The sequence below is a fragment of the Cygnus olor genome, chromosome 9 (genome assembly GCF_009769625.2).
Source record: "Cygnus olor isolate bCygOlo1 chromosome 9, bCygOlo1.pri.v2, whole genome shotgun sequence".
Lineage (NCBI taxonomy): Eukaryota > Metazoa > Chordata > Aves > Anseriformes > Anatidae > Cygnus > Cygnus olor.
In genome coordinates, this window is record NC_049177.1 from 15,566,203 (window position 1) to 15,592,646 (window position 26,444).

At 43.8% G+C, this 26,444-nt stretch overlaps 1 protein-coding gene and 1 long non-coding RNA gene across 24 annotated transcripts in view; both read right to left on the reverse strand.

Moving 5' to 3' along the window:
* Positions 1-26,444, reverse strand: part of LOC121074997 (LIM domain containing preferred translocation partner in lipoma) — a 336,312-nt gene that overhangs the window by 58,010 nt on the left and 251,858 nt on the right. For all 23 annotated transcript variants that reach the window (XM_040567725.1, XM_040567731.1, XM_040567729.1 and 20 more), the window contains one exon: positions 787-956. In XM_040567725.1, coding sequence (XP_040423659.1) covers positions 787-956 — 170 coding nt within the window. The remainder of the gene's footprint in view (positions 1-786; positions 957-26,444) is intronic.
* LOC121074999 lies at positions 17,733-22,321 on the reverse strand. The gene is made up of 2 exons (XR_005822680.1): positions 22,116-22,321; positions 17,733-18,054 (listed from the first exon to the last, which is right to left on the reverse strand). It is a non-coding gene; the product is annotated as an uncharacterized LOC121074999 (long non-coding RNA).

Below are 26,444 nucleotides of genomic sequence, written 5' to 3' on the forward strand. Positions count from 1 at the left end.
AAAGGACTCTGAATTTGAGGTTTACATGAAGACCCATCAATGTTTTAAGAACATTCTGGTGCTTTCCTCATTCTAAATTATAGGGATTATCCCAACATATTGTATGCTAAGGTCACAGTAAGGTAAGGCCTCAGGTTAAGTGATGTTCCTTTAATTTGCAACTGTACAACTGGTTCCAATTGTCTTTTATGTGAGCCTCTTAAAAGGTGCAGCTCCTCAGAGCAACTGTTGATTGTTTGATTTAAGAGCTTGTTGGAAGCATAAAATGAAATTTTAGGACAAGGTAAGCTTCAGAAAAATATCCAATCCAAAAGTTCAGTGGAGAGACTTCCATTAATATTAAACAACATGAAGGGCAGTTTTAGAAGTTTTAATGCTATCTTGAGTCCCATCTTTCATTTTAGTGCACATCAACATCTGTATGGGTTTTGGTATCAGGTTTCTCAATGCAAAAAGCTTCTGAGAATAATACTACCTCTTAAAAAAGGAAATAAACTGCTGCACAGTCCTTACAGAGCTGAAATAATCACAAAAAGCACCTCTTTCCCCTGCTTTGGCCACTTCATTTTACAGCTTAAATGGCACAGAAAGTAAAGTTAACCTAGGAAGCTGAAGAGATCCGAGTTCTTCTGAAGACCACAGAAAACTAGTGCCCACAGTATTGCTATGAGATTTAACTGTAAACTGAGGCTTTAACTGTAAGGCAGGAGTATTGCAGTGAAGGAAATTAATGTTTCTGTTATCTGAGCATTAAAAATCAAAGGGCAAATAAGCACAGGTACTTACGATATAGCAGGGTTCACAGTAGGCTTTCTTCTCCACTGCATAGAAAGGCTGTCCCCTCAGCTTGTTGTTGCACATCATGCAGGTGAAGCACTCCACGTGAAAGACCTGGTCCATGGCCGTGCAGCCAGTGCCTTCCCCAACAACATTCTCCCCACAGCGGGCACAGCGGCCTGTCACCAGAAGGAAGGGACATGAGTCAGTGCAAACTCCCATCCTCAACTGGGAAGAGGGTGCTCCTGCGTGTCTGTACTGAAAATCCTGAAATCATTATTGCTGGTGCTAGTAACCAGTGATCATCATAAGGAACCTGAGCCCCAGATGCAAACCATTCAACTATCATCTAACCCAGCTATATAGTCACCCTCAGCTCCTCAGCTAGATGGGATAAACCTGTGTTGAAAGCCTCGCCTCTACATGAAAGGATTTTGTGGTAGGAGGCCTCATAAAGCTGCCTGGTGGCAGCGCAATTGTTACCATTTAAAGAGTAGTTTTTGCTTGTACAGCTTAAACCAATTCTCTCAATGGAGCCAATTATACCAACAAAAAGACTTCACTTTTATGATATTGCTAGTATAGCAGTATCAATCTGTGCTCTTGCTAACGCGCTGATGCTGACATAGTTCCTATTTTGAATAAAAAGTAGTAGCTGAGGACCGAGTGATCACAAAGAGCGCAAAATCATCACCTACATGGAAGAATTACTTTTTTGTGCTTGAAGATTATTAATATGGATTAAGACACTATGTCTATTCAAAGTAAAGAAGCTGATCTATAAATACTTGATTCTTACTATAATTCAAGAAAGGTGTATCAGAAGCTGCTAATAAGGACTCTAAGTAAAGAAAAGCTCTAAGAATTCTATCTGTTTCTGAAAAAGGTCCCTAATGCAATACACAAATACATAACACAAAAAAATCTGTGTGCACAAACATGCAAGGCTTGCTACCTTGTCTACATTGATGCTGAAGAAGTTACGGGGCAGAAGTGAAGACGGGTTTTTAGAGAAAGAGGATTTCTTAGATCATGGGGAAAAGACATTTTCCTATAGAAGACTGTAGTGCAGAGATGATGGAAAAGAGTGGGTGAAAGGCACGCCTTTGCAATTTTGCTCATATGCTGAAAGGCAACAATTCATTTTAAACTGTGATATCCCAGGCAGATTTGAAGTCCTTGGCCAGCAGTGTTGAGAGTAGTTCGTACACAAAGCCATGGAGGGAAGTTAGGAAAACAACCTCAGTCACCCTGCACAAGATAGCCCTACCAAAGGCAACGGAGCATCTATGGTCTGGGGCCTTATCCTACCCAAACCAGTATTTTTCATTTTAAGAATAATTGTGGTGTCCCCAGCTGTAGGATCCTGCTTCCCTCTACTGTGCATGGAGTAATGTGGTCACTGAGGGTGGGAAGGAGGGGAAGGAAAACAAGACCTGAAGTGAGAGAAGGAAGGCAGATTGAGCTCAAAATGGAATTACTCAAAAAACATATACAAATAAGATGTACCTAATAATATTTGAGTAATCCAACAACGATACAGCGTTCTCTCATACCATGCTCTGTGTTTATTGACTTTTTCCAACAAATACTGCAAAGCTTCCTAAGAGGACTCAGACACATCTTGTCACCCGACAGCAGGGCTGCTGTCCCTGCATGGAACAGCTCCTAGCACCCATGTCCCCATGCTCACACCTTCTTTCTTCCCTGCCTGCCCCAGCCTTCAGCAGACTACACCCAGTGAACGAAGCACGTAAGCTGCTTTTGTATTCCTCAGGAATGTGGCAAGATCATATGGATATGCATTTGAGATGCTTTAGGAGAGCTTGGAAAAGAATCCAGATCATTCTGATTTGCTACCGTGGCATAACTGTAGTTGGCACTACACTGGGCAGATAGTTCCTACTCCAACAGCTCCCAGTCTGAGCAACGTGGAGAGAGAAGTTACCAGATAAACCAAGACAAGCCTGGAAACCCCTCCAAAAAGGAATTAATAGATGTCGTTTTTAAGCTTAACTTTCTTTAGCATTTGTTATTAACGTTTTGATCGACAGTGCTGGGCTTTAATTACTCCACTGTAATGCTTCTTGTGAGGGCTCCTTTTTTACGAGCAGAGGAGGAATGCAAGCTTCCCAGCATGGTGATGAGGCTACAGAGCATGGGGGAAGAATGGAAAAAACCATGAGGACTAGGACCAAGCAAAAGAAAATCCCACTGGAGAGAACCAAGGCAGCAGTACTGCTGCAGGGAAGAGGCAGGAGAAGCCTACTGTATGTAGCACAGGACTTGCATGTACAAGGGGAGAGCGCTGCTTGGTCCTGCGTGCAGACAAGACCGAGTGTGCTGCGGGGCCTTCTCCAAACTGCTCATGTAGCTGGGCTGTAATATGAAGAGACGTCTGGGGAGCAGTTAATATCTCTATATATAAAACATGAAATTGAAAGCCATTAGTGTATTACTTTACACAGTGTTTTTCCAGTGGGAATATTCCGCTGAAGAATTTATTTTCCCTGGTGTGCCATTCTGTGATCATCCGGTATTATTTTTATGAGGCATTTGGACACAGAATAATGTAGTGTCTATGCAAACACTTCTCAGCTTTCTTTGTTAACATCAGAGTAGAACATGTGGGAATCTTTTCTTCCCCTCCTCCTCTTCTCACATTCATAATTTAGCCACTCTTGCATACTTCACCATTTATCTTCCTCCTTGACCAAGGCATCTCTCCGTTTGCTGCAGAAACTCTATATGTGGCCCATACTTCTGACTGCACTTAGTACGTCAGGAATTTTGGTTTGCTTCCTAACTTAGATACGCACTCTTGAAATGCCTGGCAACTCACTTGGTGCCTTTGTAGCTCTGTCCTCTCTTTGAGCAAAGGGCATAAAGACATCTTCTCTGCACCAAAAGGTGCCCTGAGGCTACATTCTTCCACGGCTCTGAGGCATTCCCCAGCTTCGCTGCTGGTGGCCAGGTACAGACCAAAGAACAGCACAACAGAAATCTTAGCCAGCTTCTCCCCTTGAAGTTGGTATTTCCTTAGGCTTTCCTTCCTCTTTCTGGGTTTTTCCACAGAAGATTCCCAATCAGGCAGCAACAGACTTAATTCATCTACATTTATGAGAAGTCCGGCTTCTGCTATTATGTACACAGACAGAAAAGCTACTGTAAACGCTCACACAGGAAAGCTTAAAGAAAGCTTCCTTTTTCAGAAGTTTATATGCAAATCGTAACGCTGTGGCCTGGAGCAAACCATGTTTTTCATGAGACACGGCCACTCCAGTGAGAATCAAAACACAAGCTCCGTGCCTAGCAACACCACCGACTGACTCACTCGCCCGAAGCGTAAAAGCAAGTCAGCCAAAATATTCAAATCTGGGAGCTTACAGCTGGGCGTCTGGATCCACGCAAAGGCACACGGGCAAATGTGGGACTGATCTGGTTTGCAGGGATGCAGCTGTTAGGGCCTGCGCCTTCTGCGGGCTTTGGTGCAATCCGTGAACTCACGGGACTTCTGTGAACCCAGGTCGCTTCTCCTGCCTCCTGCCTCTCACTCAAAGTTGGCTGAAAATGGCTATCAGTTTCCAGAGTTGTTGGTGAGGGAGGAACTGACAAACAGATAGGCACATGCACACAGGCAGTGTGATTGCTCAAGCCTCATTTCCTTAGAAAACCAGAAAAACCCCACCAAAAACAATGCATCTATCATTATGTCTGATAAAAACAAAACAAAGGTCTGCTTTTCCTGTGTGCCAATTACCAACGGCGAAGGTATTTGTGGTTGGATTTACCACAATTAAGTGCCCACACATGTTCCCCATTTTAATATTTTCACACTGGTTGAAATAACCCAGTCCGTTGTGTGCAGAATGCCCATGAGTGAACACAGAACAAGTTGCGCTGCTTATTGGGAAAGACGTAGCAAAGGCGAAGCTTGCAAGACTCAAGAACAAACAGATTGCACAAAAAAAGATTACACAAATAATCTAAGAGAAAAATAGCAGGCAGCGTATTACAGTAGAAACATAGAACAACGTGACCCATTTGCTTCCCACAGAGACAAATAGCACTTAAAAGGCAGCTTAAAGACAAAGGACAAAATTAGTACTAAACTGCACAAAGACGAAAACCTGTCATTTCAACATTCTTCTTCTGCCCCTCCAGTCCTTTTTAGGCCCTGGTTCAAGATCATTTCAGCAGAACTAGAAGGTGATAAGTTGGCAACAAGCCTGGGAGACCGGAGTCCTCTATTTTTGCATGAAAGAGGTTTGTAACCTTGGCTGCGACCTTCCTTCGTCATAGCCCGACTGCCACGTGTTGGGCTTACCTTGGGGGGACAGATAGAGGTGCCCACAGAAGCTTCCCTAATAAAACTGCTGGAAATGCCATCTTTACTCAGTGGATCACGGGGAAACACTTCAGCAGCTGAAAGGGAATGTCAGCTCCTACACTTTATTCTGAAACCTCTTCATTTACTGTACTTCGTAGTATAAAAAATGTGAAATATTGCAAATCTGAAATGAGGGGGAAGGGAGAAGAGGAGCTCAAATTGCACATGATGCCATGTTCTAACTCTTTGTTATTTTATTACTATTATTGCCTGTTTTTTGCTTGTACTACCACAGGCCTTGGGTGCTCAAATTGTGGAAAAGCCCCATCATGCTGGGTATCAGACAAGTACAGAATAAAAAGAAGGGCCCAACTGCAGGAGTTTACAACCTATTACAAGCAATAACAACTGCACCCAGATAGGAAATACAGAGAAACAATCAGACAGAACTGGTCAGCAAAGAAAATTGTGGTCTCAGCACTCTAAATATTTTACTGTTGACAAGCAGCCTTTAGACAGCTGAGCCAATGAAAAGGTTAAGAAAGAATTTGAAAGAGGATCTGGAGGGAGTTTGGGGGAAGTTTAATGGGATGCTTCTGAGGAAAGGACAAAGAGAGCACAAAAGGGAAGCGTAAGTGCTTGAAGATTGAACATAGATACCTGCAGATGGGACAGATGAGCTGATATGCCTCTGGAGATTATGAGAGAAAAAAAGGGTGTGAATAGGTCATTACAGGCCATGCAAGTAAAGACGAGAAGCTTCTGTTTGATACAACACAGAAATGAAAGCGGAGGAATAATTAAGAGGCAGGGACAATCTGGTCTAAGTGACAAGCTAGACGGTGATCTCTGCAGCTGCATGCCAGTTGAGCATGAACAGGGAGAAACTGCATTTTTAGAAAAGTATGTTGCAGAGATTCAAGGTCACTGGAGCTTGGATGCAGGTTTTATCTGTGAAGATAAATAGGAAAGGCCTTAATCTGAGCTGTTATTCAGCAAGATTCTTAAGATTTGGCTAGAGTCTGGGTGTGATCTGGAGATGAGGAATTAGGTACAGGGTGTCCAACCTTATCTTGGACATGAGTCACTTTTAAATATCAGATTAAGAATGTGAGCCAATCAAACAAACATCTACCACCGAAGATGGATGATGGAATACGTACATGCCATACTAATGCTTATGGCATAATATTCCGATAGCAATCACATCGGAGCCAAATACAGAGGTAATGTAACTCCATCCAGCTAGCTTGAGACGGTCCTGTTTGTACATCCCAGGGCTGCATTAACCTTTTTTAGGCTACAGCATTATCTGTCTGTGATACCTACTTAGACACTAAGCTGTTGGGGGCACAGATCATCCCTTGCTATGTGATTTATAGTGCCTAACAAAGATAATTCAGGCAGTAACTAGAGATACTAAGAGCGAAGAGAGCAGAGAGAAAATGTGCAAGCCTTCTCTCTACAAAAGGTTTAAATTCATGAATTCAAAGCATGTGTTCTATATAGAGAGGAGATAGGGGATAATTTTCTGATAAAAGCATAAAAGTAGGAATGTTCTGCATTTGCTCAACTGTGGGGAAAAAATGTTGATATCTCAGAAACTTCTGCATGATGGAAAAAACTGTTTCCCACCTAACTGTACTGTGGGAATATACCACAAGGTCAAATCCTCACTGCCTATCAATTACACAATTTCCCTTGATCAGCTAAGTGTATTCCCTGGTTCTCGCTGCAGCCCTGATACAATATGCAGGAAAGAACTAAAGAAATACAGCATACTCCTTTTACAGAAGTGTACTAAGAACATTTTAAAAATATGTAAATACATTGGACAAAATATCTCACTAAAAGTTCCCCTGGCAGCCTCAAGACACCCAGTATTTCCGCTGTGTTATTTTTCTAACCATCTCTGTTTTGAGTCCGCCAGCGAATGCATTTTAGAGATTCATGACACATTCTGCTTTTGGACAGCTTTGAATCAGCTGGCAGTAAATGTGGAAAAATCATTATTCCTAATGAAGAAATATTGATGACAAAACAGCATTTCGAGGACAACGTTGACCATAAGTCAACAATGTAACAAGATTTTCCCCTCTCCCCCTCCTCTTTCCTAGTGACTTTTATCCAAGGGTTTTCAAGCATTTCCCAAGCACATGGGATTCCTCAGGGCACCTAAGCCAGACAGCACAATTATTCCATTTTAAAGGGATACATGAACAGAGGTTAATCCATTAGGCCCGGAGTGTAAGAGCAGACCTTAACTGCCAGGGCACCTTAATTGGGTTAAGTCTCAATAGCAGAGATCCTGTAACTCATAAGCATCCAATGGGTTCCTTGATTCATCCAAAGGGAATAAAATAGGAATCTTTGATCCATAAGGTAGCGTTTATTCCATTTCTGTGGAGCATGGGAGGCATGTGTCCAACTGTGATTATGTTTGGGAAAGATGCCTTGACTGTATCTGTCCTACAGCTATTCCAACACTTTGGCACCCAGGGCCTTCCACTTTCAGAGTGCAGGGAAACCTAAATGTAATTTGTGCATTTTGTAGGAAATTATGATACTTTTCTCAGTTTATCCTTGCCTTCCTTACCTATCCTGTTTTGTTTTTGTTTTTGAACTCAGACTTCTGAGTGGGAAGCCCTTGGCAATGGTTTATCGTGCCAGGATCCAAGCTTGGAGTTTCGCCGTTTGACAGTAGCAGGCTGTATGCATCAGTTGTCTTACACAGCCTTTGGACACGAGACAGATTAATCTTAATTCCCTCTTCTTCAACAGACGTCAGAAAACACAATCTTTCACAGTAAACAGAGCTTTATGCTGCAACGTGTGCCTGTAACACTTCATAAATTAAATCCAAGGCCGTGATTTAATTACTGTGTCCTGGTTATTCTGGTTTAGCTGCGTTGCACTTATACTCCAGATGTACAGGTCCCTGCAGTGACCTCCTTGTCATTTGTACTATGCTCGTCCAGTAGTAGCTGCGCTCTCCTGTTGTTTGCATCCCTTTCCTCCAACCGCAATACAACTTCATCTTCTCACTTTCCTTGGCTGCAAACCTGACACATTCTCAGTATGCCCCAGAGGTCTCATTCCACTCCGCACAGCAAAAGCACTGCAACTGTGCGGGCTCAGGCTACTGACACTTTACTGTACCGTTTCAAATGCTTCTCCGTGCTGCACGGAGCTGAGCTTACTGTCAGAGCTGGTCACTAGCCCTAATGGTGAATCCTTCCACCTCCTGGGGAAGGTGGAGGACTCTTAGGACGCCCAACATGCAGTATGGGGAACTGGGACCCACGTAAGTTATATTACTTGCCGAGGGTCACACAAGGAGTTTGTGACAGAGCCAGGAACTGAAACCACATCTTCTAAATCCCAGTCTAGTCTCTTTAACCACAAGACAATCTCTAAAAAGGCCTGATGGTGAGACAGGCTTACAGCACAAAACCCCCTCCAATTCAGAGGGATGTCCCAGCCCTGTTGGATAATCCTGCCCTGGGACAAGGTCCTTGTGCAGGCCATGCCATCGCTCCCCAGCAGCCTGGCTGAGCAACACAGTGATGGAGCATGAAGAAGTTCATGCCTCTCCAACTGGTTGGCCTCTGTTCAACAACAGAGAAGGGAAGGTGTGTATTGCCTTCAACATCCACGTGCTGATGGCCCTTGTCCCTTACTCATCTGCATCATCCTCTCCCTGAGACACGAGAGACAATTTAGCCTGCTTACGATATAAAACAGATTACAGCATGTGCTTACCAACACGATAGAGGCTCCTTCCTGAATTATCAGAACTTCAATGCATCAGTGCCAGAAAATAAAGGTTCGGAGAGGAGCCTTCCTGATTTTTCCACAAAGATATACAAACTCAAGTAGAAGAGGATCTTGAGAGATTATGGAAACCGCCTTACTGCCTCGAAGGCAGGATCAACCCTCTCTACATCATTCTTGGCACGTACTTATTTAACCTGTTCCTAAGAACCTCCAGCAATGGAAGTTTCACCAACAACCTGGGCAAAAGGTTTCAGTGAGTACCTGACCTTACCACGAGCAAGTCTGTTTTTCCATCAAACCAAAATGCCCTTCACAGTTATCTAAGCCAATGCCTTCTTACTCTACTCGTGGTGGACACACAGGACACGTGTGGGCTTGGTTTGGTCTAACCAGTCTTATGGGAAGCTTTTGAAGCATGGATCTGCATGAACCCTTAAAAGAAGTTGGCCCCCCCTTCCTCCCCAGACAAGACAGCTGCTGAGGTATTTTTTTAATGCTTTTCAATGCAGGCAAATGTTGATCTGATCGCATTCCCAACTCATCAGTGAGGTACCAGTGACCCAACTCGGGTGATCTGCAGTGAGTGTCCCAGCCCAGTGGGGGTCAGTGATGCTCTACACTATTTACGGTCCCAGATACTTTTTGAAGCACACTTTTTTTTTTTTTTTTTCATATTGTGTCAACTTTTTGGCACATGTTTTACCATGTGCAAAGGGGTTGAAATAGAGCCTCAGTAACATCTGGAGATGTGAAAGAAAGGGGGTGAAAAAAAGTGTGAGACAGGAAACATTCCTCCCTTTGCTGATTGATCAAGGAAATGCAAGGGAGCAAGTAAAATGTACTGTATTTCCTTTATAAATGTTCCCTTTAATGCTGATGAAAGTTGCCAGATGACAGAGTACAGTTGTATATCCACTAAAGACCCCCGGCTAGGGAAACAGAAGAGCAAGCCGCTTGCATAGCTTTGCCAGGCACTTTTGGCTGGGGCACCGGCTGTTGTCTATAGAAGCAACAGCAATTCCTCCTCCAGCCAGCCTGCCCCACGGCTCTCCAGGACTGTGAACAGGGTGTCATGTCCCATATTGCCTCCTGGACACTACCTGCTTCTCTTCACTACTTCTTCCACTTTGGGCTCAGCATTAGGCGTGGAAATGCCAAAGAAAAGGAGCTTTAAGTTGCAAGTATATAGTTGGATGAAAAGAAGTAGAATTTTGCAACTATATTTTAAAATTAAAAAGATTTTTGTGTCTCTGGGTGTGTCTCTGGGTGAGCACTGATTTGCACCCCAAAAAATCTGCCAATGAACACTTAATAAGGAATGCAATCATTTCATTTGGTAAAAAATAAATGAACGAATGAATCTTACTTTCACAGAAATCCTCCATCTTTCTGTGCCCATCATTCCTCTCCATCAGGGACATCCAATAACATATAGGAAATTAGAAAAGCAAGAGACATTAAAAAAAATCTACCTCTGATTTCCCTCTTTACTTTTTCCCAAAGTAAAAACGGGGCAGAATCTTTTAAAGTTGTGAAAAAGTGGGGCTTTCCACGCTTTCAAAAGCTGAGAAAGCTCTTCTTCATTTTACTTCTACAGGAAAATGAGAGTTCTTAAAACAAAGATGACTCTTCTCCTTGGAACATATCGCTAACACTGAGATCTCTTTTTAAAAAATTTTTTATTTATTGAGACTTTACCATTACATGGCACCCAGGGAACAATCTCAGCAGCTCTTCACTAACTCCTGGGTAACAGGTGAAGGTGAGGGGATCAGCCAATTCCTTGTGAGGCTAGCAGGAAAGCTTTCTCTGGGCAATTTATCCCAAAGCTGGTACTGTGGGGTTTTGGCTTTCCTGGGAGGGACCTCAGCAAGGGAAACTGTTGCTGGTAGAGCTGTGGGTTAGACAGGGTATTTCGGCAGTTCTGGTGATCCTAATAGCAGCAGCCACTGAGCCAGCTCCCTTTGTATTCACACTTGCAAAGCCACATTCCCTGGACAGAGAAAAGGACAAATATATGGCGGCACACAAGCCGTACGTTTGTCTGAAACTCCCACAGGAAAAGGAAGGCAGGATGGGTGACAGAAATCACTCCTCCTTCCACCCTCATCTTGGGCTGATGAGGAGGGAGGGTTTTCCTGGGTGATCCCCCAGCCCACCGGGCTCACTCTGTAATTCTGCACCAGATTTCAGGATCCTCGTTGGGAAAAGCACCTCGCAATTACTGAGAGGGCCAGTGGCAGAAGTCCCAGCCAGGGGCTAGGTGGGGGAGCTCTCCTCGGCCTGTCTGGGCTCCCTTGCAGGTGTCTCTCTGCGCGCCGTCCCAGGCTGCTCACCCACTGACTCAGGATACCAGACGTGTTGGTCGAGCAGCGGAGGGTAGTTTCAGGGGCTGTTGCACCTGACCCCGTAACATAAGCGGTAGTTGCAAAACCGAGCAGGTCTGGAGGGCAGATGAGCCGGCCTCCTCTTCAGATGCCTCGTGTTCGTTGTGCAACGGTTGGTGCACCTTCGCCCACCCACTCCTCCAGGTGGGGAGGACCAGCGACCGCCTGCCCCCGGGATCACGCCACTGCTCAGTGCAGGCGTTCCTCAAGTATAGATCAAATTCTCCTCAGCATTTGGTTTCTTAAGAGCTGAACTGAGAGTGTAGTTAAGGCCCAAACTGATATGGGTAAGCAACCTTTCCATCGAGGTCAAAAAAATAAGTTGCCTTGTATTGCATGCCCAAAGGAGTTTTCATGAAGAAAGCGGTCCCCAGAAGCCCAAGCAATGGGTCAAGGCCCTGCGGTGTTTGGTGCTGAACGAAGGCAGAGCAAACCATGTCCCACTTCCCAAAGACTTTCACTTCCAACTGTTTCTGTGTTGCGCAAGGGCACTTCAAACCGCTTCTGTCCCCCCAGCCCAGCCAACCCATTTCATAAGCCCAGGATGGGCGCCATCAGTATGTTCACCAGACTCGAATCCAGCCAAAAATCACATCCGCTGCTGGGCATGAATGACTCAATTCACTCTTCCATAGCTTGGCTATGCTCCAGGTGGCATTTGACGGCTTGTCTCTGCCTCTGCATCACCGTGAGGGTGGTGGCACGAAGAGATTTTTACCAAAGGTTCTGTTCAGTGGAGAAGGTGAAAATGCCTGAGTAATGGCGAAGTTTTGAGTCAGAGATGCTTCCTGTGCCAATGGCTCCGGCCTACCAGCCTGGCATGCCTCCTGCATGCCTGCCTGGGGAAAAACGTCTGACAAAAAAACAAGAAACAGGGAGGGAACCTGTCTTCCCCCTGCCAAAAGTAGAAAGGAAAAAAAAAAAAAAGGTGGAGAAAGGCTGGATCCCACAAAGAGCAGAGTCCTGAACAAATGATAACTCTCATATTCCCCGCGGCTTTGAGGCTTGGAGTTTTCAAAGGTGTCTGACTGCATTAGAAGATGTCCCACCAAATTTCAACTGGCACCTCATTTATTTAAGGTCTTTTAAAACCCTGCCTTTCACAATCCGGCACCAGCCCAAAGCTTCCTTGCTGTTTTGAAACATGCGCTGTCTGCGTGTCGACAGCAGCCTTGCCGTAAATCACATCCATCAGGCGCTGGAAAACGCCTCACCTGTATGCTGACCATCCACCGCCCCCTGCACTGAATTCCATCATCCCAAATTTCTCAGCAGCTGGAATCAACTAACTCTGTTTTTTCTCATTAAACCAACCTACTGGACAGAGGTTTCCTTCTTTGCCCCAAAATCTGGGACTTCTCCAACCAGGTGCAAGGTCCAATATTTGTTTATTCTCTTGGACAAGTAACAGGAGCTTTACAACCTGGGACAGAGAGGCACTCCCATTCTGGCGGGGATGTGCAGCGCTTGTTTCTACTCAGGATGACCAGACATGTCATATCCTTAAAATGGGACACTGGTATTGAGAGCAAAAGTCCTTTTAAAATAACACTCGATGTCGGTAACACCATATTACTTATACTCATGTAACCATGCAATAATTACAATTCTGCTCATCCTCTGGTCATGGGACCTGCTTTTACTGGCTGAGGTAGATGGAAAGTAATACTGAAAACTCTCCCAAGTATTTTCAAAATGACCTCCCTGTGGCACATGCTGCATATCTGGAGTCCATGATGGCACAGTTTGGTATCAAGTATCCATAGACCATTATTCTCACCTGATCGTCACATTCTCAAACTTTGATCAAAAAGGAGACAGAAGTTTTCTTGCCTGGCCTCCACTGGCATTGAATTAGTGCAAAATATGAGATACATATTTATAAAAATTATTTTATTTAAAGAAAATCTGTGGAAAACCCATCTGCACAATTGCATGTGTCACCCTCACACATCCTACAGCTTTTGATTCATAATTAGCAAGGCTTAAAAATAATAAGAATTAAAAAACAAAACAAAACAAAACAAGAAAACATAAAGCCGAGCTCTTTAGTGGCCTTAAGACTGCTCTGTTTGAGGCTAGGGCCTGTTGACTAACATAGGAGACATTGGGAATGTCGGTTAGGATCCAGGTTTATCATGATACTGGAAGGGCAAAATAAAATCCCAGTTTTGCCAGCTGTACAGATTGTCCTGACATTCAACCCGAAGTCCTCCATGAAGAGGCTCTGATGTTGATCAGTATCTATGAAGACGAGTCCAAAGTATTACTCTTATCACATTTCTAAGATGGAAGGTTCTTGCTAAATTGACTTTTGCATGAAGGGCACCAATTCCTGTCTCCTGAATTATTCACACAATTCTTGACCTGAGAATTTTGCGCTGATGGAAACTGAAACCCCAAAAGCTTTCGCTCCTCGTGATAGGGCAGAACCAATCAGAAAGGACCGATCCGATATCCAGAGGTCATGGTGAGTCCTGCCAGTCCAATGTCCTTGAGCGGGCATTAGAAAAGACTATCATCAGCAGGGATTACATGTGTTTGCCAAAAACTCAACGTTGAAAAACCTCCTGAACATCCCGAACCAGTCACGGTAACCTCCATACGGAGAAGGCTGACAAATCGTTGTGCTCTGAACTTTCAGGGTGCTCTTTATCATTGTGCTCTGAACTTTGAGGGCACTCTTTACTGGTTTCCTTCATACAAGGCAGTTCACTGTGAAGATGTTAAGTATATTTAATCCTCATTAAGTGCTTGGATATGACAGCAGGGAAAACTTATGGACTTGTTTACATGTGATAACAGAATCATCTGAAAACCACTAGACCTCCAAATTTAGATCTGAGGTATGTGTAGAGACACTCATTTCAGTTTAGCCCAAGCCGGATTTTAACTGATGTCAACGTAGGCAACTTCAGGCAATTCTGAATATACATGATCAATCCCAGAAAGCCAATGCTGGTTTATCTGAGTTGGTTTCCATTTGCACCTAAAATGATGCAATTTTTTTATGTTGACAAAGTCAGATGTGATGGGTAGATTGGGGAAGCTATTATTCATACCCCGACATAGGAAACCGTGTGGGAGATTTTCACCCCAGTAAAAGGCTACGGTTTGCAGAAGCTAGCATCCAAAACACAGAATTGCAGCAATGTAAGGTGAGACCCAATGCAAATGCAAATTTTTAAGGCTTCAAACATTTTGGAAATATCTTTCATTGTTTTGTACTGCTCTAAGCCTCCCCTTTGCAGCCCCTACGCAGTTGATGACCTGCGAAATAATGTGTATAATGCAGCTCCTGGGAAGTCTCCAGCCTGCATTTTAGATCAGATGACTGATGAAGTGTTTGAATTAAGCTTTAGATCCATGTCTGAACATTAGAAAACCTGGAAAAAGTCTGAATTTTACTATCCCAGTGCTTATCATTTCCATATTGCTTCACAAGAAAGTTGAAGCAACTTCTCTATAACGAGGAAGAGACAGGCTCGTGTTTTGGAGACCACAGACTAAAGACCTATCAAACTTCTTTTCCTGCAATACAGTAAAAGGCTTTTCCATGGAAAAGCTGGGTTTGAGGTTCTAGTGGTTACCATAGGATATTCCTAGCTAAGAGGGAGATAAAACAAGTAAAATGTTTGCCCAGGGGAAAAAAATATGACTTTCTCATTTTATAGTGATATTTCCACTACGTATTGTTTTGCCCTCCCCTGTCCCCAGAGCACAAGCATGAAGCCACTGCACACACTGATCTCCTGAGAGCTTAGGCTATATTTAATCAACCAGACCTCTAGCCAAGCTGATGCCAATTTGAACATCTTCTAGTCAACACACACCTATTGAGATGTGACCCACTATGTGTCATGATTAGACCATGCTCCAAAATATCATCCCGTAAAACCTTACTCATTTTTCCGAACAGCTGCAATTTTCCTGGGCCAGAAGAGCTCTTGTAATCAGACATTTGCTGGATGCACACCATTCCTAACAGCTGTTATTCACAGTCTTAGGACTTTGGTCATTTACACAAGACCTGAAATCACAGGTCAGCCCCTTTGCCTCCTAAATGAAATAAAGTTGTTCTGCAATGGGCAATAGGCAGTGAGACTGTGTGTGAACACCTTGCAATTGGATAAAACGTAAGGAAAAGCCAATGCTGGCACACCTGAAACAGTTTAGCTACAGATCCTCACCCGATGGCCTCTTATTTCAGAACAAAGATGTAACAGGAAAAACATCAAGATCCTAAGAGTAATTGGCTTTTTATGAAGTATTGTTTTTGTTTGAAAGACCTAGTCAGACTTAGATCAATGGGCCTTATGAACAACGTAATTTAGTCATGAACATGGCATGACCAGGACTAGCTCAGGGCACAGATCTGTGCCCCCAGGACACCCGTGTCCCTCTGCACTAAGCCTGGAAGAGGTCACTTTTCTGACACTCCTGCTAAGGCTCCTGAAGCTTGTGTTATCTGACCAGTTTTTCATCTGAGTCCTCCAGACCTGAAAGTATGTGTCTATCATCTCCTTTGTGAGCAAACAGAGCCTTTTCCACTCCTCACTTGGTATCCTCATGGCTTTGCACAATGAGACTGAAGGAGTTTAAATGACAAGCTTTCACTAGGAGCTGCCCATATGACTGACATAGCCCCTCCTGGCTCTCCTCAGATCCTCTTCTGAAGGAGGGGTGCTGTAGAGATAGCAATGCACCAGCTGTGCACATCTGCAGTGCATGTGCTTCATTTTCTTCACCTTTTGAATTACACATGAGAAAAAAACGTGCCAATAATTCTGATCATTAAGCAACCTCCCTGTTTCACTTGCCTCCTCTCCTTGTGGCCTTGCCTGGACATTGAGCATACATAGTCTAGGAGGTTATGGCTGTTGCAGCATCAGTAGTGGCTAGTTACGAATTACACAAGCACGGTGCACTGAAGCCTGTGTTTTGGCATTTTATCTTTAGAAGAAGCCATTACTTTTGACATATACAGCCAAATAACGGAATGTTTAAAAATAGCCCAACTCACTTCCACATCCATTCTTACTGCAGCCATAGCCTTCTCAGTCCTGTCCCAATCTCCAAACTTTCCTCTCTGCTTCATATGTGCATGTCAGACTTGCCAGTACTGGAGAGATATTCACACTTCACAAGACTCTGTAGGCACCAAAAGCTGGATCAGTTGATGTGAGATGTTGCAATGGAGAATGGGAAAGAGGGGAATGCCATTAGAATCCAAGGTCCACGCAGCATCCTGCACTATATATATACACGCCATACGTATGCCTTTTAGGATTCTCACTACTTCCAGCCACAGGAAAGAAATGAGAAGCAGCTGCCCAGCTTGTGGAGGTGACAACGAGAACATGTGACCAGAATTAGCTCCACGCTGGCAATGACGATTGCTAGGACTTTCCGGTCCAGAAGAGCTGGCTGCACGTGACAGTGCACTGCAGAGCATAAGTGACCTACAAGAGCATCCCTTCCAAATGTCTCCGTCTAGGAAAGCTTAGCTGGACACAATTTCTTAGGTCACGTGATGACACACAATCCCTGAGTTAAAAAGAGGTGGAAAGTCAGTATTGTCGTGCCCCAGCCAACCATCAACTCAAGAGAAAAGTCAAGGTAGAAGTCGTCTGGCTTCCTGCAGGTTTTTTGGAAGCCAGCAGCTGAACTCACCTGGCTTTTAGAGCACGCAGATAATAAGGAAATAATGGTATTTAAAAAAAGCTATTTTTTTTTTCAGAGTATAATTTTAATGACAAAAAAAAAACAACAAAACCAACCAAACTCCCCACAAAGACTTTCCCCACTCCCTCCCCACCCTCATATGAAAGGCTGCGCATCATCTGTTTGGTCTACCCCGACAGAGCAGACAGAAAACAGAACATGCACTTAGTAGATAGAAAGTTATTAACCTCTCAAGATACTGTCTGGAATCAGAATTTGTTGAGTAAATTGCATATTAAGCTGAATACTGCTGCTAACTGAATACAGCCTGATTCAGAGCTTTAAATAAATAACTTTGCATGGCTGGAGGAGTAATTTGGAAGGACCTATGAGAGAAAACCATTCATATTCCAAGTCCAGGTGCAGGTCTTTAGTTGTGGAGGGTGTCTTACACTTTGGATGATGGTTGCACCCGTCTAAAATCTCCACAAATGTGTCTGTTATTGCCAGGGTGTTTTACTGAACCACTGTGCTCAATGGGGAGACTCATTTCCTCAGCTTCTAAAACCCATACACTAAGCTGTGCTGTCCCCTTTTTACCCTGGTCCTGGTGCTGTGAACATCCTTTTTTCAGGGGTTAAGCTCTCACTCTTAGCTCATACCCCCAGAAGCAACTATTCCTACATCTCTGTGCATGCCTGGGAAGGCACAAAAGAAAAAAAAGAAAAATTAATGCAAATAAGCAAGTTCATAAAATAAAGTTTTTATACCTTTTTTTTTTTCCTTTTCCCTTATAAAGAGAGCATAAAAGAGGTATCAGGTGTGGTCGCCTATCTCTAGTTTACACTGATAGTGATCCTATAGCTATTTAAGTTTTCCATTTCCCTCAGTAGGACTGGCTCAGGCGAGGCCATGGGACAGGCACAGTGGTTTGCCACACTGATAAAAACTGCGCTGGCACAGTCCAGGCAGGTGACATCTGACGGCAAGTTTCAGAAGTCACAACGGGTTTACCCTCGGCTGTTGGTAGCGTCCCAAATGTCTGCAAGGGCTGGCTGCTCATGATTTCCCTGTCAGTTTGGGATGACAGTCTCCTGACTTCTGAGCACAGGCTGTGACCTAGGGTTGTAGCCAGAGACACAAAAACTGTGTTCATGTCCAAGATGACATGACGAACAGCAAGGTGCATCTGCAGACATGAAAACAGCGCAGCCCACTAAAAGCAGCAGGAAAGTTTGGCTACTTCTGCTTCTTTTCAGTCTTCCAACACTCCCCTACCTCTTTGCACCACTGAGAAACACTCTGTATTGATTATGCTGACACTGACAGCACAGTTGGAATTTTTTTTTTTTTCTTTTCACATCTGAGATGAGAAAGTGGGTTATGATTCATCTCACACAATCTGAGTCAAAGTGATTCCTTAAAAAATAAAGAAGAGAAAAAAAACACACAAATAGTTTTGATGCATTTCTATCAGAAGAGAGCAGGCTGGAGAAGAGCGCCCAGCACACAAGAGAACCCTGCTTAATTCTCTTTCACCACATTTCACTCAGATAAAATCTGGCCTTCCCCCCCCCCCCAGCTAAACTTCAAGTGACACTCAAAATACCCCCAAAAGTTACTGGCAAGACACTAACCACCATATCAAAAATGACAGCATGAGGCAAATGCCACCAGAAGAAGAAATAATAAATGCCACACCATGCCCCCGCCCACCCCCATGGGATGCTGCTTGCTAGACTGGAAAGTAACAGATTACTATGGCGAATTATCAATTTTCATAACAGCCATGAACTATCTAAATGCTAAAGTGCGATAGCATTAGTGGGTACATTATATTAACAGCAGTTAAGATTACCAAGTGTGGTCCTGGAGCACTTTTCTTCCCCTTTCTTATTTTCGCAGCTGTGTTATTAACCCTGGAAAATAGGGCCTGTGATCTAAATGCTGGGAAGAGCCTTCAGAGAGTTGTGATTTCTCATCAGACAAGGCTCACAAGCCCATTTGGTTGCTTTTCACATATAATAGGAGTGAGGCCGTGGCTGTGGGTAAGGCACGGGACTTGGAGGAATTCTAGGCTCAATTCCCACTCTGCTACTGTTTCTCTGCGTGACTCTGGGTGACTCAGCTCAGCTCAGCCAGTCAGCCCCTCATTTGTGAATTAAGGACAATAATAATTTCCTGGTCCTTGCTGTATTTTCAGCTTGGAAGCTCAGAGGGATGCATACTGTTTCCTCCTTCATGGTTAATTTGCACATAGTGCAGCACGACTGCAGTCTCACTAGCAGGCCTCAGATATCGCTGCAGTACAAAAAAAAGCCACGAAATAACATGGAAGCAACGGCAAATTTACTGCAACCAGCTTCAAACAATAGGTGAGCTGTTTTCAGTTGTAAAAAAGCAACAACAAGAAAGGTTCTTCTGTGCCAGGTCATGTGCATAACTAACTCTAAACAAAGAAAAATGAAACTGTTTTCATGTCGCTGGAACAAAGAGTTGGCCAAGACTGCATGGTTGGAAGCGTGGTTTCTAACCCCAGCTCCAAAACTGGCTGCCTTAATATCTCTAAACAACTCAGCCTTAAGTTATGACCAAAAAAAAAAATAAAAAATTTTGTGGCTTAAAACACTCCAAAGCACTATCTGAAGTGAAAATTATTTCTATAAAACTACAATCCAGAGAAACATTCTCACTCCTTCATAGACACACAAACATACAGCCCCTTTTAAAATACCTGTCAGTGAGAATTTAGTGATTATGGAATCCTGGGTGGAAAATCCTGGTTTCACTTGTCTCCATACAACAGATCAAAGAGGAGGAGAGGCAGAACAAACCTTCTCCATCCCACCTGCTCCTAGGCTAACAGTCTGTCTTCAGCTCCTGGCCTCCTCGTGGAGATTCCCAACGAGGGGTCCTCCGGGTGCCACGATTTATGTTTTTGGTGAGGTGATGACGTACCCACAGAGAACCCCCCTGAGACCAGCCAGCTCATTTCATATGGGGCAGGAAGCAGCCATAAGGTAGGTCACACTTTCGGTTCTTAATGACCTGAGTTAGCTACGGACTAATGACCTGTAGACGAAGTCTTCATGGCTCATTATCAGTTCTTCAGCCATCTCAGTCCACATACAGTTCAGTTTGGGCATGTAAGTTTATCATGGAACAAGCTGGATTCTCTTTCAACTGCTTCTCAGTTCAAGATAGAAAGATTTACTTTGTTTGCAAATACAAGCTATTAACTTTTGGGGTTTTGAGTATTAGCCTCATCTTTGGCCAAAGTCTTTTCAGAAGGAGACTGAGCTTTGCTATCCCTTTGTACAGCATCTAGCACAGTAAGGGCCCTGTTGCAACATAAGAAATGACTTCCAACTTCACAGAATATTTTTTTTCATGGATATGTTCATTTTTAAACACGCTGAAGAAATCTTGTAGAACAGTGCTGTAGACATTTCACTATCACGTTTCACCCCTCTTCGAAGACACCAGGAAATTGTCAGCTTTCATTTTCTGACTGTTGCTTCAAAAATAATTCCATTCACAACCTGAAACCCACCTTTGTTTCACAGCACATAGGTGATCATCAAAATCCCTTTGCTAAAATGCTAGCTTGGTACTCTGCACTTATTCTCCATTAAATGACTTCAGCATCAAATCAGTTCTATTTAAAAGTAAAAAATATGTCTAGATTGACTGCCAGCAATTCAAGCTGAACGAGGGACTTAAAAACACCAAGGTTGTCATGCTGCCTTTTACCTGCTTCAGCTGGCATTTTATCACCTACAGCAACAACGGGTAATTTTATTTTTGACGCAAGATTTAGACCACATCTGTGAAGCAGTGCTGGTCTCTGAGGTGACTGTACTTCAGAAACACTCATGATGCAAAGTCTCGTCCACTCTTGGGTAGATATGAAAAGAAAGAAGGGAACACGAGGCTCCTGCCTCATGGCACATATGGGTAGCAGGTGCTCAAGGCTCACAGGAGTGCAGCCTCTCCTCAATCCTGACTGTTACATCTGCTCAATCTACATTAAGGGACATACGCTTAAGACTTTACATGACTAAGATCCCTAGAATAAAAAGATATGGGTGCTCGGCTTTCCAAAACATTTTTCCCACAACTACTCCACAGTAGGATGTGGACTACATCACTAGCAGGAATGATCAAACTTTTGCACTCTTTTGAATGCTGAAAAACAACTTAAGTCAGTTCACAGGCTCTGCATCCATGTTTTCTCATGCCTTACTCATGGCTGGAGATAAATGCATGCAGACATGGTATGCTTTGCTCTCCAGCCACTCATGGGGCTCCTCTTTTTCACTCCACACTTGGAACTGTGGGCCAACTGTAGTCATTGAGACTACCTGTATAAATTCACTCTCAAACCCCTACCTGCACTTGCTGTTCCAGCAGTCACAGGACTCCCTGAAATAACGTTAGATGCGGGTGGCAAGCACTGAAAGAAGTGAGACTGAAGAAACAGGCTCTGAAAGCCATTTACCAGGGTAATTAAAGCCCCTGGGGAGCAGAGGGAGGATGTTTTCCCTTGCGGCAGGCCACAAGAGGGCAGCTGGATGCTGATGGTAGTGCACCACGACCTACCCGAGTGCAGGCTGCTCCCAGACACTATAGCTTGAGTGTAAATGCTAGAATATGGCTTGAGCATAAAAGACAATAACTTGAACTACAGTGGAGAAAAGGGTCCCCATTATATGTACGCTTTTCCTGCTTTTGTGAGTGGTTACATAACAGAAAATGACTGTCAGCTCATCAATTGTTGAAAATCTAACCTACTATTTTCTGACCCAGATGTTGTTCAGATGAGGATGTATGCTCTCTTGCACCAGAAACCCTGCCTTTAAACAAAAGACACGATGACGCATCATGTTACATGGCAAAATTACAATGCAATTATGCTCTTTTAATAATAGTTGCATCTTTTAATAATAACCTTTTCAGAAGAACCTGGCAAAATACATCGACTTTCATTTTCCTTTTCTGGTGGTAATTCAGATGAAACTAAGAGGCTACCTGAGCAGGCAGAAAGGGATGTCTTGCAGAAATACCGAGTGAAGACAAAAATGTGATGCAGACCACGTATGGTTTAGAGACACTAGAACTGTTTAGCCCACAGAGCTATGTCAGGAAACAAATACACGACGAACTGAAGGAAGCCATACCTGCACAATCTCTAGTGAGCCTTCTCATCTCCAGCTTCTGTGAACCCATCACAGTCTTTCCCATACCTTCCTTGGTCTGCTACCTGTTAACCTGTGTCCCATACCTTACTTGGTCTGTTACCTGCTAACCTGTGTCCTGCTCCTCAAGCAGCAAAATGAGGGGACACCATTCTGACATCAGCCATTCTGACATCACGCTTAGTGCAGACGCAAAGCCAGTAGGTGGAAAGGTTGACAGAACAGTGACAGGTTCAATCCTGGTGGCACTTATCGTTCTTTACTGTGACACTGCATCTCAAAGAACTGTTGGAGATGAAGGCTTCTCCATGGGGGATATTCACAGAGCTGCTGCTGTGAATCAGCTCCTGTCTGAAGGACTATGCACATTAAGTGCACTGAAAATTGGGTGAAAGGGCAAAAATGGAGTCTGCAGAGGTAAACAGATCTGCTACAGGTCTCACAAGAGGTCAGGATGAGAATCAGGAAAGGAAGCCAAGCATCGTGCTTGCTAGCCTTGCTCCTCACCATGCTCTGCACCACCTCTACCATTGCTGAAGTCAGGACGTAAGGTAAATATGAAAGAAGAAAACTGTATCTCCTGAACTGTTAGCTCTGAGACAAATCGAAGTCCCTTTATTGCACGAATTGAGTATTTTCAACAGGGCCATCTCAGTATCTCTCTTCTCCCCATGTGCATCCCTACACTACCTTGGAACTACAAGAGGAGACTGCCATGTTATCAAGTACATAAACTGGTGGCTACTTTGGTAGCTCTGTGTGCTTACGGTAAAATGCCAGTGAAAGTTTCTTCCCACCAGTTAGGGAAACTCCTCCGTTGTGGGGAGTGACTCAGCTGGGACATAGTCCAGAAGGCAACAGGAGATGAGGGGCCCCGATGGCAATTTTCCAGTCTTAATCAGCACTGACTGCATGGTGATAGAGACTGATAAGCTGCCAGAAGTCATTTCTTTCTATGAGATTTGAAACGGTGGTCCAGAACAGTTGTGATCTTTGTGTGTGTGTGTGTGTTTTAAAAAATGCAAAATCAGGGGCTGTAGTTGCCCACAGTGGCCAACAAAACACTTTGATAGTTTCATCCTAATCTCCTGTAAATCTCCGTTTCTCTTCTTCCACCCTTATTCAATTTCCACTCCACACAGTATTCTATTTTTCCCTCAACATGCCTATCTGTAATCATGCATTTAGCAACTGGAAGAGCTGTGACAGAGAGAAAGCATCCTTACAGCACAGTGCACAACACGTGGGAATCCTTTCTAATAAAAAGGGATTTGATTAAAGACTGCCAACTACCACAGATCAGCAACTGAATCAGCAGTAAAGAGTAGCCTAGACTTAGGAGACTTCAATTTGCTTATCTGCCAAGGACTTCTGAGGAAAAGTCACTCCATAAGTCATTCTGTAACCTACAAGAGGGTAGAAGGTGATATAGACCAAAGATCAGAGCTCTTGGACGTAGTATAGTAGAGTGGGCTTTCAACAAAACGGAGTGAGGCAGAATAACCAGCATGCATGTTTAACTCCTAAAATATATATATTTTAATTATGTTACTCAGTTATGATACTTCTGTGCTTAAACCTTGCCTTGTCAGTGGCAGCTAGAGGATTTCCCAGTGAGTAGATCGTGGTGGGGCCCTACGTCTAGGCAACAAACAGCTGCAAACTGTGATCTTGCTGTTTCCAAGTGTGCCTACAGCATGCTGCTTTCTGGCTTACCACGCACCCTGGCTCCTCAGGAATGCAGCGTGAACCCTGCCATGGTGCCAGTTGTGTGTGCTTTGGTCAGCAATCGCTGGCTAGAGCAGTTTCCCCGTCTCTCAAACCACCTTCAGTAAGTTGCACCCAGGGAAGCTACTGAGAGGTGCTGTGGTGAGCACAGACGTGATGGAAGTGCGGGTTGTCCTGCTCCTGAGCTCAGCTCACCCAGTCTCCAGCAGCACCAGCTGGTATTTCCAGGGCAACGAGCCTTTAGTGGCTCCTACTCCTCTTCCCTCCCCAGGAGCCCCCACTCTGCCCACGCTGAAACAAAATAGCTTGATTGCAAACCAGAGATACAGAAAGTGAAATTGCAGAAGGAAGACAGTTACAGAAAAGACCCCAGAGTGCTGACGGGCCAAGTAAAATGACCTTTCTTCAGCCTGACAGTTCAAATGTAATTATTCCAACAAATTATTTTCATGACTTAATATAACGCCTTGCAGCTTTCTAGCAAGGTTAATTAGATTCCTCAATTCAAAACCTATCTGTTCTTAACCAACTTTTAATATGCTGAAATCCAGTTTTCTAAATTCAAACTAATAAAAGTGATTAGCTGACAGCTATCTGGTATGCTACAATTACCATGGCATTTAGACCTCAGGCAGAAGATATTTAATGCAAATCAGAGTCAATGTCTCTGCCCATTTGTCCTTTTTCTGATGATTGTATCAATGTGCCATATGAATCTTGTACGATCCACGCTACCATGCTAAACAAATAAAGAACAAAGGCAGAGATACTGGTTCAGACAGTTAACCAAAGTTGAAAGACTCTTTTTTTCCTCCCACACTTAATTTCTTCCTTCCGCATGAGCATGAAGTTGTGGAAAGGCACTAGGCTGACAGCTCAAGTAGATGGGTATTTAGCTCTGACATAGCCAGAATTAGTACAGAACTCCTGGCCCGCACTGCCATATCAAAAAGCCTCAACCATTGTGATCCCAGAGATCATTTTCCCCTGAGAGTAGCTTGGGCTGGAACAAACCTAAGAGGATGAGGGCAGACCACCTCTTTGATTTTATCCAACCATAAAAAGCAGTTGTGCCCCAGGACTGCTGGTTTTGTTTTGCGTTTTTCTTGGTAGGTATATAATTAGTTGTGGCTATGCTTCCCAAATTGCTGCATGGGGCACAGCATGCTTAGAGAGCTGACGAGGAGTTCAGCCCTACATGCAGTTCATCTGCACATCAAAAATGCCAAGGCTGGAAACTGTTTCAGAGATGACCTTCAGTGGCATAGATTTAATGCAATTAGATCGGTCAGGTGCAGCTTGTAATTAAGCATCACCTGCCCAAGATAGGACTCAGGTTGTTGGGTTTTCATCTTCCAGTTTGCATCATGCATCGCTCTTTGACCATGCTACTGCTTGTAACAACAGCACTCTTAAAATTTCTGTATGATGTGGAAGCTTCTTTCCATCTCCTGTTCTCCTGCAGAATTAAGAGCTATTGGCATGGCATTGGTCTGACCTCCCATCTGATAGCTAAATTGATGACCTAACATTGAGAGACTTTATGTTCCAACCCTCTGAGCTATGCATCCTTTTTGGAAGAAAGAGCTTTGATGTACCACACTCCCAAACGGAGCAGAGCCATCTTAGTGATACATTATTAGTCTGCAAAACCCTAGCATTTCAGCTTCGTAAATACAAGTGCTAAACAAAACTAAAGCTCCACTTCAGGAAGCAATTTCTGAGCTGTGAGGAAAATTAATCACTAGAACAGCTTATCAGGGTAGGTGGTTGACTCACCATTGCTTGAAGTCTTTAAGATAAGATTAGATTTTTTTTTTATTTTTTTTAAAGTCATGATTCAATCAAGCTTTCTGGGAGAAACTGAGACTAGGACATTGGGCTGTATAATGGCAAGGTCCTTTCTGACCTTGGATCCTGTGAGTCTTCAAATTCTTTGTTCAACTTGACTACTTTCTTGGGCTATAGGAAGAGTGGGGTGGGCTTCAGTCCGGCTCCTGCCACTTACGGTTCTGCATTAAGAAAATGACTGTAATCAAATCTCATGCTTTAGGGCCTCAGCCATTTGCCTGAAGGGAGCAGGAAAAAGGTTTCTCCTTTTTGCCTGCCCACGCTAATAGCTAAATACATGTTATGTTTGTTTGGTTGCCGTTTCCCTTTTAAAACACCAGAGAGTGAATGCAAATGGATATGGGGCAGAGACGAAGTCAAATGCAGCAACACAGAAAATGCTCTCTGGTTATCCTCCTTTCGGTAAGTTGTTCTCGCTTACATCTCAGATCCGTGCTTCTCATCAGCTGATGTTTATAGAGAGGACATTTTGGCTGTGAGGGTGGAGGCCATGGAAAGCAGAGGGTACTGATGGAGCACGGGGACTGATACCTACTGCATCTCACAGGGCAATATTTATCTGATGAGAACATCTTGACCTTCTCATGTAATCAGATCCTTGTCACTGCCAGATCCTGTCTATTAGCTAAACCTTGGTCCTACCTGTTTTTCGATTACACAAAACCACTGAAGTTTCTTTAAGCCAGAAATGCTTTTGTCCAACCAAAATCTATAACCAATAGACCTATGGGG